This window comes from Lindgomyces ingoldianus, assembly GCF_010093535.1.
Source record: "Lindgomyces ingoldianus strain ATCC 200398 unplaced genomic scaffold BDR25scaffold_23, whole genome shotgun sequence".
Lineage (NCBI taxonomy): Eukaryota > Fungi > Ascomycota > Dothideomycetes > Pleosporales > Lindgomycetaceae > Lindgomyces > Lindgomyces ingoldianus.
In genome coordinates this window covers 774192-784933 of record NW_022985184.1, presented here as the reverse complement: position 1 = coordinate 784933, position 10742 = coordinate 774192, and the positions used below count along the sequence as shown (strand labels likewise).

Here is a 10742-nt window from a genome sequence, read left to right as displayed (position 1 = left end):
ACCAGCTCCCTAATCTAGCGCCTTGGCAGGGGATAGGTCTTCAAACTAGCCATGCAGCACCCTTTGCTCCTTAGTTAATCTATTCAGGTTACACCACTTCCTGTTTGTTCCTTGAGCATGCCGATCGCAACAGTTACTGTAGACTCCGAACACACTCTTCTCTACAATGCAATCGAATCGTGTAGTATCGAACGCCTCCGCTTGACTCTTCGCGAAATATGCCAAAACTCCGAGGATGCTTTCAGACTCGCCTGCAACGCGCTTCTTCTCGGAAAAGGAGAGTTAAAGAAAGCTACAGAACCGAAGAAGGAAGAAAGAAAGAAGACGACGGACTTCGCAGAGAACACCGACAATGGATATGAAGAGGGAGAGGAGTATAAAGCGGGGATTGAAGAGTCCGAATACTCAGACGCGTCTGCATCCGAGCCTCTAGATGCCCCCCAGGGACAGAAGCGTAAGAGAGCATGCACGCGTCAACGATACGAGATGTGTGGCCAATGCGAGACGGAATATGATGTTTTAGACAACAATACGGAATCGTGTGTTTGGCACGAAGGTACAAAACTTCCCTAACGACCCGTAAGTTCTTCCAGTCTAACAATTATCTCAGGAGAACTAGAACTGAAGGATGATTCATCGATATGGGATGAGTGGGATGAGAATATCTGGGGTGAGCTAGATACAGACGATAATCGAGTAGAATATCCGAAGGGCTTTGCTTGGACATGTTGCGAATGGAGTGGGGACAAGAAGGGATGCAAGCAAAGTATACACAGGCCGGACAGGACTAAAAGAGCTAGAGTTTGGGGACCAAAGACGCCGAAGATTTCTGCTTCCACTCGGAATCCCCATGGGATAGGTTCCAAGGCTATGACGTTGAATTTCTGACCCAATAACTCTAGTCTAGTGTTCCGAAGTTGTGCTAGCGTATCACATGTTCTTGAGAGAAACATAATGAGGTACCCGTTGGCTTCTAGTATATCCCCAACATCCTGGAAACAAAGTTACTCTTCAGAATGCGCGACGAATCCCTAAACACCAGGTAAGGAACGCCATAGAGTCAGGCGGTGTCAGACCCCTCGGGGCGACTATCTTAGCCCTATTTGCGGACAATCCAGAGGTCGTTCCTGCGTAGACGAGCAAGCTCTTGATCCAGACAACGCCCGAAGAGGGCTCTAGTCACTAGATGGGCAACGAGGACAATCTGACGGGTACAGGAGACGGTGGCGAGTGCTGTTTTCATTTCATGCGAGCGCTGCTAAAGATTAAATTCCTAAGAACGGTCTAGGTGCTCTGTTATAAAGGCGATTGATGATTGATGTGTTGCTACTTCTCAATTGGGGTTAGTAGAGAATGGAGGAGTATTTGGAAAATGCTGAGGAGTAAGCACAGTTATTTTCAGCGAGTTTTAGGGCTAGGAAGAGGGGGTTTTTGACTTAGGTTTGTGCTTGCCTGACAGGAGGCGGTAATTAAGGACTCAAATTCCCACCCCTCCTGACAATCTCGGATTCTAGCAAGAGATTTAACAGGTTGGTTCGGTCCTAATCATGTTCCACATTATGAGAGTACATGCCGTACGCTCCTTGCTATTTCTGGTGTTTCCTGAGGTGCATTACCATTATCATTGTTAGCTGATCCTGACCCATCATTCACCTACCTGTCTTAGTTAGCAAACATCTCTAAAGTTCTCAGTAATATCATGCAGCCCCCAAGGTACGTCCTACCAGTCTAGATACTAGCTACACCATGCAGCACATACCATGGAACATATCTAGGATAGAGTTTGTGAGCTTAACCGGAGTAAGAGATGTAAGATCGATATGCATAGTCCAGATTGTAAGAGAATGAAGATATGGGAGCCGGATAGACGGGTTTAGAGAGAGCCATGATGTTGGAGAAAGACCGGGATTTTGTGGAGATGCGGTGACATCGAAAGGCGCGATTATACGGACAGACAATTATGCTGTGCACCCATGGATCCTAGCATGCAAACCCATACCCCCCTTTCCTAATAACATAGCTTAAGATCATCCCCAAATTCCGCTGCCTGCATCACCGAAGTGCGGTTAAGGTTTTGGGTGAAGATGTCGCAAGCGAGGCATGTACCACATCCCTGACCATAGTATTGGGAATCGGAGAAATCACAGAAGAGAATCTATCACGAAGGTTTTGACAATAAAGGAACATAACGTGCGTGATGCGTATATCGTAGTCGTACAAACGCCAATCCCAATGCCATCAACACACGGAATAACATAAACAGGGTATCTTAAAGAGTGTACTACCATCCTTCCTCTCCCATCCTCTCATCTCTGAGGCGAATATACCATCATCTCCGGTGCTCTATACACGTCGTTACTAGCCGGCCCAGCCCACTGCCTCTTACTCTCCTCTCTGCCTCTTACCTCCCTCTCATTCTGAATAGCCACACAACAGCAACAACAACAAGATCTCGCGAAGTCCCCTGCACAACTCCCAGAAAGCTTGTACAGGTGTCGTATTTTGGTACGATGGATCATCGGAAACAGCCATTGTAATCCGCAGGCCACACCCATGAGTATGCAATGTCCGTTTGTGGATTTATACCCCAGCATGTCCGTGGGGTCCTTTTTGTCAGATTTTTGGGAGAGGCGGTAGGATGTGCGGCCGTAGAGGATGCAGGGGCAGAAGATGCCGGTGAGGCAGGTGGAAATGTCACCGCTGCACTCACAGAGCGAGTGTTTCCATTCATGTGATGAGCCTTTGGTGGAAAGATCCATGTTCGGATGGGCAATCTGACCAGGTTGATGGAGCGCGAAGTCAAGGCCGTTCGGACCCGTCGCAGCATCGGGCGAGAAGATGGTATGGTTTGCACCAGTGTTAGAAGAGAAGCCATGGGGTGAGTAGGGCTCCGCTGCGTATGATTTCTTGGAGTTCGGAGACATTGGGAGTGGGTAAGCTGCGGGGTCTTTTCGGAGTGAATTGGGTGAGATGGGTGTTATTGGAGTCTTTTGCGGCAGAGCAGATGCTTGCGATTTGTGCGAATGCGGTGTCGCTGGCACTGGAGGTAGAGTGTATTGCGTAATGTTGGTATTGATGGGGGAGAGATTGCTGCGCTGTCGTGCGTGGTGGTTTGGTTGCTGACGGTGTATTTGCTGCGGCTCCGCGATAGGAGAGATGGGAGAGACAAGCGCAGGATGCTGTGGTGTAGAGTTGTACGGCGATACTGGCGAGCGAGCTGTATTTTCGTATGGGTATGAAGGGTATGTCGCTTGTGGCTGAGGCGGAGCGGGAGGAGAGGGAGCCGACTTGCAGATCGATTGTGGGCGGGTGTCGATCGGGGTGGGAGGAGACTGCGGGAGAGGTGGGTCATCTGCCGACGAGGTGTAGCGTGCTCGGTGCTCAATGGGAGTCTGCGCATAAGAGAATGCCCGACCGTTGGCATTTACATTCGTGTTGATCTGTGCCGGCTGCTGCTGTGTCTGTTGTTGCTGAGGTTGGGAGGCTGAGGTGTCCTCCGGTGGGCCAGTCAGCGGAATCTGCCACGAAAATCGCTGATGTTGTCGTTCTACATTCTGAGGTTGCAGATGTTGTCGTTGGCCATAATGTCCATTGTCCATCTTTCGCGAGATCGATTTCGTGTCTCAGATCTTCGTATGTTTCGTTTCAACCTACGAATGCTGAGGTAAAGGATGCCTTGCAGCAATGCTTGGGAGATCTGCTATTGATGTATCTACCGTTTGTAGAACTTACGGTCGGTCAGCAGGGGTTTCAAGGAGAGCCACAAGATTATGTAGAGCAATATGTATGAAGCGGAGGCGTCGTTCAAAAGCTGTTGTGGAGAGGGGTTCAGCTTTAGATGGGGGCCGGAGTGTTGAAATCTGCTCAAGGTCTCGAAGAGTGACAAGACTCAAGACTTGCATTGAGCAAGGGGAGAAGAAGTGGAAAAGGCGTCTTTTGCATCCGAGCTGCCGCCTCTTCAGAGCTTCCATCGTGGTTGGCTCTTGGCTGTGATCGGCTTCACAGAAGAGTGCCATAGTCACACAAAATGAAGCAGGCGGGTCCAGCGCTCTGCCATCGTTGGTGACTTTCTGGGAGGCGCAGCCGTTGAGGAGCAGTTGCGGCCAATGAAAGGCTGGGAGGCGACCTCGCAGACGATGTGGAGTTGAAGCCGGGCGCTTGCGCAGGACGAACTGGGTCTGGGGTGGGCCGTGCATACGGCTGCGCCCACCAATGGAAAGTCGGCGAGGGGATAGATATTCTTGTCCGTCTCGAAGGATTACCCGTTCAAGACTCTCTTTGATCGGAACTTTGGAGTATCTGCTGATATGCAGACGAAGATGGCATGTCGAAGTGCGGAGCGTTATCGAGTTACCCCGTTGGTGGCGTAATTGCGTGAAGATTTGGCGCTTGTTTAGACGCTTCAAATTCAAAGCTCACGCGTTAGTGGCCTGCTTGACGAGAGCATTGGGCAGGGTAATTTGACAATTGCAAGATCAGTTATCGATAGTGGCTGTTCCACTGCGGTCCTCAAAGATGACGTAATAATACACGGTTGCAAGAAGAGCTGGGAATGCTTCAAGCAGGGGATGAATAAGTATATGCCAATACTGTACAGACTCTAGCGACAGTCTCACTCAGATCGAATTCCTCAGAGCAATGCGGATTAATGCGAGATGACGAAGTTCGCTCGGGAGGCGATTTACTTGCTCTTATCCTACTGGCCCTTGCCTCTCTCTTCCTTGTTTTCAGCCTAGCAGACGTTAGCGGGCATAGAGCTTGAGCTAGAAACAATGAGATGCTAACCGGAGGTCGGTCGGTAGAGATGGTTCCCTTGGCCTTGGCTGTCTCCGCAACACCCTCGCCCTTCTTGCTTTTGTCTGGGTTCTCAGATACAGGTGTGGAGTGTTTAGTATCTGTATTCGAGAGGCCCTCTTGCTTTCCAGAAGTTTCATTGGAGCTCTTGGGCTCTTTGCGAGGGTCGGGCTGTCTTCGATTAGCTCCGCCAGTGCCAGGCCGGATGCGGGAACACTGACCTTGTCGGACTTATCGGGGGACTCCTCCTTCGTCGGTTTCTCAGCCTTAGACCCATCCTCAGAAGAGTCCTTGGAGTCTTCACTGGACTCCTCCTCCTCCTCCTTCTCTTCGGATGCTTCTTCGTGTCCCTCGTGCTTCTCGCCATGATGCTCACCATGTTCTTCGCCGTGACCGAGGTCCTGAGTGGTAACGAAGTAGAGGCCGGCAGCGGTGGCGACTACTGCTGTTGCTGCCCTACAGTGAGGCTTATGTTAACTTCGACTAGAGATGGATGGGTGGGTGCTGCGGCTTCCTTGGTGCTGCTAACAGCAGTGCCGCGTAGTAAACAACGGCAAGTGCTTTGAAAGGCACATACCATGGAATATCACTCTTCGTGGTCCCACCGTGACCGTGAGCGGACGCGTAACTTCTGCAGCCGGTGCGTTGGAGCATCCGCTGCCATGGCTGAAGCTCGGCAGTGCGGGTGTGTCTAGCGATGCGGGCGAATCGAGCGATTGAGGATGCTCGCAGCGTCGTCGGTCGTGGGAGAACCATGATGAAGCTGTCGGAATATCAATTGGCTCACCGAGGATCAATTGAGGGGATGAGGCCTGGCAGAGAGATCAGGTCAGTGGCTGCGGCAATCATGGTAACGTCAAGTTTATTAGCTAAGCTCTCCGCAACCTGGGATCCTGAAAGCTCCGATGATCACGTGATGTTGGCGGGCGCTCATGGCACGTGCGATAGCCTGCATCTCTCGCAGAGTAGCTTTAGATACTCCCAGGCAACAGGTCGATTTACTTCCACCACAGTCCTTTCCCACCCTTCCTCCACGGCGGCCTTGCTCGCGGCTTGCCTACTCCTCCATATATCTAGAGCTCCCTCAGACGCGCACCTTCCGTCTGTAGGTACTGTCCTCTGCTCACAACCCCACCACACCCCACTACACCCCACTACCCAGTACGCCTCTCAGAGTCTACAACCCCCCAACCTCACTCGCACCGTTGTTCTGAGGACGACCGCGGTATAATATGGCGCCCTCGGCTGTGTCCAATCCTACATCCCACAATGTCGCCACCCTTCTCCCTAAGCTGGAGGATGAGGATCCCGACTTCCGCTTCATGGCCCTCAGCGACCTTCAGGAAATCCTCATCGCCGGGCACCCCGGCTTCCTCACCCACGACAACACCACATGCGCAAAGACAGTAGATGGGCTGCTCAGAACTCTCATCGACACAAATGGAGAGGTGCAGAACATGGCCATCAAGTGCCTCGGTCCGTTCGTCAATAAATGCCCTGAGAATATTCTGAAACCCATGATCGACAAGCTCTCCAATTTGCAGACGAACAACACTATTGATCAGTCAATTCCTTCTTTGGCACTGCGTGAGGTGGTTGTGTCCCTGCCGAGGCCTATATCTGGCGTTCCTCGCACGAAAGCAGTCCAGGATGCCTACTCTGCCATGAGCATCGTCTTGATTCCACGTCTAGTGGGCTATAATGTCGTTCCTCCTGCTCAAAAGAATCTCCCCCCTGTTCCCGAGGGCATGTTGCAGGTCGACCTCGCGAAGGGCACTGATAGCAATGCTATTGATGTCTTGACCGAGGTTGCTAGATGCTTTGGCCCGATGCTGCAAGATGCAGAAATACAAGCTCTTCAAAAGATCACATTTGAAATCCTCGAGAGTGACCGCGCAAGCTCCATGATGAAGAAGAAATCAGTTGCTGCCATCTCGACCCTTTCTGTCTACTTCACCGATTCATTGCTTAGCGCGTTTCTCTCGCGAATCATCGAGCACTTGCGAGATGCGCACCTGACCCGCGGCAAGCGAAAGCTATATATCACCATTCTTGGATCAATGGCTAGGTACTGCAATACTAAGGTGATTTACTGCCCGATTGCTAACTACAAGGCAAGGTCTATTCCTCGAAAATTCGGCCCATACCTGAAAACTTTGGCCCCATTTGTGCTCAGCGCCTTGAGTGCGGAAGAACTCGATGAGGAAATGGACGTTTCTGATGACGAAGGAGAGCGTGATCCGGAAATCGACGAGGTCCGCGAGGCTGCCTTGATTGCTCTTGAAGGATTCCTTGCGTCCTGTGCTCAAGACATGCGGATATATACAGATGAGTGCATCGACGCCGCTACCCGGTTCCTGAAGCATGATCCAAATCTCGCTCAAGACGATGATGATGATGCGATGGATGATGATGAGGATGAAGACGACGCGCTTGAAGATGAAGATTTCGAGGAAGAGACGGGTTTCGATGATGATGAAGACGCGAGCTGGAAGGTTCGGCGCTGCGCTGCCAAAGTCTTCCATACGCTAATCTCAACCCGGAGCAACGGCGACCTTCTAGAGGATGGTACCCTCTACGATCGAGTGGCACCAGCTCTCATTACACGATTCAAGGAACGGGAAGAAAATGTGCGTCTTGAAGTGCTCGGAACACTATCGTGCCTGGTGAGGAAATCGGGAGATGGCTCTCTGCCTTCAATGAAAATGGTTGAAGAACAGAGTCAAGGTACCATGGGTCCTCCCCCGAGCCGCAAGCGACGACGTGGGGGAAGCGATGCGAGCATGTTCGATATCCATGCCAGCTCTTCTCTCTCTCTCGGCTATGCTTCCCCAGCCGTTGCTGTAACGCCGCCAGTCGGACCACGTGCTAGCCTTGCGAAACTCAGTCCCAACATTGTTCATGGAGTATCACAGCTTCTTAAGACAGGCCCACCGGCGACCAAGCAGGCCTCCATCATTCTACTCAAGGATATCGTAGTCACACAACGCGGAGGCTTGCAAGATTACCTGACCCAAATTGCTGATCCAGTTATCGAGGCCGCGAAGGCATCAGGTTCATCTAGTGCAATGAGCGGCGCATCGTCTGCCACCGCTAACAGCCTGCGTATCCAAGCGTTGCAACTGCTCGGCGCAATCGCAGATACGCACCCTTCTGCTGCGATCCAGCCATACCTACCAAAAGTCGTTCCTGCACTAACTGCTGGAGCTCGCGAAAAGTACAGCAAATTGTCCATTGAAGCTCTGGCGGCAACGGAACAAGTCATCAAGGCCCTTACACCGCCTCGATCAGCTACTTCTGGTTCTCAGAATCAGCAGCACCTAGACTCACTTTATGACGTTCTTGTTAATCGCATAGCTGCTAATGATGCCGACCTGGAAGTGCGACAAATCGCTATCCACGTGCTTGGGCTCTTACTAGGCCGGAGCTCGGGAACGCAAGGCCTCATTTCCTCGCCAAAGCGAACCTCTGGTCTCGACCTTCTAGGTGACCGTCTCAAGAACGAGCTCACGCGTCTTGCTTCTGTTCGTGCGATCGACACTATTGCCGCACATACGAAGGCCCAAAATGAACTTACAGCGAAGTGGGTACGCACCGTTGCTTTGGAGCTTGGAGCACAGCTACGCAAAGCTAGCCGCACTCTTCGTGGTGCCAGTCTCAGTGCTCTTCGAACACTCGCGTTAAACCCAATTTCGCGGCAGCAACTGGACAGCCAATCCAAGTCACAGATTGTTGGGTTACTGATTCCCTTGCTTACCACCGCGGATCTCCACCTCCTTGGCCCAGCTTTGATCATTCTGGCTACGTTTGTCAAAGATGACGCACGGTCCGTAATGACAAACGACTTGAATAAAGCGCTCTGTGAAGTCGTCGGCGGGACGATCAGCGGGAGCTCCTTGGAAGCGCTGCTCGCTCTCGTCAGGACTATTGGTGAACAAGGTGCCGGCAAGCCATTAATGAACGCACTGCTGAAGGAAGTCGGCATTGCAGGGCGTCCTGAAGTAGTAGGAAAGGTCATCGGAAATTTGCTAGTCTACGGTGGAACGAGTGTTGGGGTCAAACTTGATGACTTCGTCAAGGAGTTGAACACCCAAACCGACGACAATCGAAAGTGTCTTGCCCTTGTTGTTCTTGGAGAAGCTGCACTTCGCATGGGATCTCAGTCAACACTCCAACCGGAGCTCTTCATCAAATTCTTCTCGGTGAAATCTGAACAAGTTCCACTTGCAGCTGCCGTGGCCCTCGGACGAGCTGGAGCTGGTAGTGTTGGGAAATACCTCCCAGCGATTCTGAAAACTATGGGCCAGCCTTCCAGTCCACAATATCTCCTCCTTCACTCGGTGAAGGAGATTCTCCAACACGACGGTACGGAGTCAGAGATAATACCATTTGCCGGCACACTCTGGTCCAATCTCGTTGCGGCTTCTCAGGCTGAGGATAATAAGGCTATTGGTGCGGAGTGTATCGGCAGACTTGCCATCATTGATCCAAAGACGTACCTCCCGCAACTTCAAGTGAGTCACCTCATTCTAGTTTGTGTTTACTTTTGATCTAACATAGACAGGCCTTCCTTGGCGACCGCAAACCCAGCGTCCGCGGCATGGTTATTTCTGCCCTCCGCTACACCCTTGCTGACACTGATGAATCCTATGACGAGTATTTGAGGCCTATCGTTATTCCGATGCTAGCCCAGATGCTTTCCGAATCTGATCTCGAGAACCGGCGGCTGGCCTTGACAACGTTCAACTCGGCTATGCACAATAAGCCTGACATCATCCTCCCAGCAATCGACCAGCTCCTCCCCATGGCCATGAAAGAGACCGAGATTAAGCCCGAGCTCATCCGGGAGGTTCAGATGGGCCCCTTTAAGCATAAGGTCGACGACGGTCTCGAACTCCGCAAGAGCGCCTACGAGACTCTCTACGCGTTGCTCGAGACAGCCTTTTCCCGTCTCTCACTCAGTGACCGTTCTGACTGTTTCGACCGCGTAGTCGCCGGCATCAGCGACGAGAATGACATTCGCATTCTCTGCAACCTCATGCTAACTAAACTAATGGTCCTTGCGCCCGAAGAAACGCACAACCGTCTCGAAGCCATCGCAGCAAATTTCCGCCAAGTCTTGTCTATTAAACCGAAGGAGAACGCTGTGAAGCAGGAGATCGAGAAACTGCAAGAGGCTAGCAAGGGTGTGCTCAAGGCTTCCGTTGTCCTGAATAAGAATTTGGGCACGGATAGCGGCGCGCATGATGATCAGCCGTTGAGGACTTGGGCGCAGTATTGGGATTGGATCAACAAGGAGTTTGCAACTGTGCTTAAGGCGGTGCAGGATGAGCTTAAGGATCGGGATCGTTAGGTGTCTGATCAAAAGCCCACCCCTGTGGTTGGTAAATTGGAGTGTGAGGAAGGCGCAGGATGGCGGGTGTGCATGATGGAATGAACGATGAAGGGGTGAGTAGTGCTTCCCGCCTGGCTCAAACCCTGTTTAGCGATTTTAGACTATAGCGAATATGAGACTGGGTGTAGAGCGGTGACGGATTTTGAGACTCAAAATAAATGAAAAGTGCATAGGAAATGGAAATACTGCTCGTCTATGTGCTTGAACTAATTCGTGATCTTTCTGTGGTTGTGAGTGAAACGGCAGCTTCTTGTTGGAGTTAAGGATTGGGTGGATTGAAGGTTTCCCAGGGCCAAATTCTTTGGAAACGAGGCTGGGAAAGATGATTCTTGGTTTGTATGGGAGAGCAATGGAATTGTGGAGTCTGTGCGAGGATAGGACTTATAGGCTCATTCCAAAGGTGCTTCTTGATTGACTTAGGTAAAACTTTCTTTCAGTGTCTCGAACTGGAACCACCTTGTTCTTGCGTTCAGACAAAAAGGCATTAAAGCTAGTCAAGTGCAAAATTATTTTAGAATAAGCTAAGCGTAACAAGTCTGGGTTTGCAGGGGAG

The 10742-nt window shown here is 51.3% G+C and overlaps 5 protein-coding genes across 5 annotated transcripts; 2 read left to right on the top strand and 3 right to left on the bottom strand.

The window, feature by feature from the left end:
- Nucleotides 1–99: 99 nt before the first annotated feature.
- Nucleotides 100–888, top strand: BDR25DRAFT_344111 (uncharacterized protein; the record flags this gene model as incomplete). Its single annotated transcript, XM_033693901.1, has 2 exons — nucleotides 100–556; nucleotides 611–888. Exons 1-2 carry the CDS (start codon nucleotides 118–120, stop codon nucleotides 886–888), a joined length of 717 nt encoding a protein of 238 aa, XP_033545724.1. The 5' UTR covers nucleotides 100–117.
- Nucleotides 889–1343: 455 nt separating this feature from the next.
- BDR25DRAFT_357239 (uncharacterized protein) lies at nucleotides 1344–2239 on the bottom strand (the record flags this gene model as incomplete). Its single annotated transcript, XM_033695782.1, has 6 exons — nucleotides 1344–1435; nucleotides 1490–1541; nucleotides 1579–1631; nucleotides 1797–1980; nucleotides 2057–2155; nucleotides 2186–2239. 6 exons carry the CDS (start codon nucleotides 2237–2239, stop codon nucleotides 1344–1346), a joined length of 534 nt encoding a protein of 177 aa, XP_033545723.1.
- BDR25DRAFT_304822 (PLAC8-domain-containing protein) lies at nucleotides 2235–4073 on the bottom strand. The gene has a single exon (XM_033690291.1). It carries the CDS (start codon nucleotides 3597–3599, stop codon nucleotides 2307–2309), a length of 1293 nt encoding a protein of 430 aa, XP_033545722.1. The 5' UTR covers nucleotides 3600–4073; the 3' UTR covers nucleotides 2235–2306.
- Nucleotides 4074–4469: 396 nt separating this feature from the next.
- Nucleotides 4470–5641, bottom strand: BDR25DRAFT_304821 (uncharacterized protein). The gene is made up of 4 exons (XM_033690290.1): nucleotides 5372–5641; nucleotides 5016–5250; nucleotides 4786–4965; nucleotides 4470–4732 (listed from the first exon to the last, which is right to left on the bottom strand). Exons 1-4 carry the CDS (start codon nucleotides 5548–5550, stop codon nucleotides 4697–4699), a joined length of 630 nt encoding a protein of 209 aa, XP_033545721.1. The 5' UTR covers nucleotides 5551–5641; the 3' UTR covers nucleotides 4470–4696.
- Nucleotides 5642–5772: 131 nt separating this feature from the next.
- Nucleotides 5773–10367, top strand: BDR25DRAFT_289836 (TIP120-domain-containing protein). Its single transcript, XM_033688478.1, has 3 exons — nucleotides 5773–6862; nucleotides 6914–9308; nucleotides 9359–10367. The coding sequence occupies exons 1-3, from the start codon at nucleotides 6027–6029 to the stop codon at nucleotides 10145–10147; spliced, it is 4020 nt and encodes a 1339-aa protein (XP_033545720.1). The 5' UTR covers nucleotides 5773–6026; the 3' UTR covers nucleotides 10148–10367.
- Nucleotides 10368–10742: the final 375 nt, after the last annotated feature.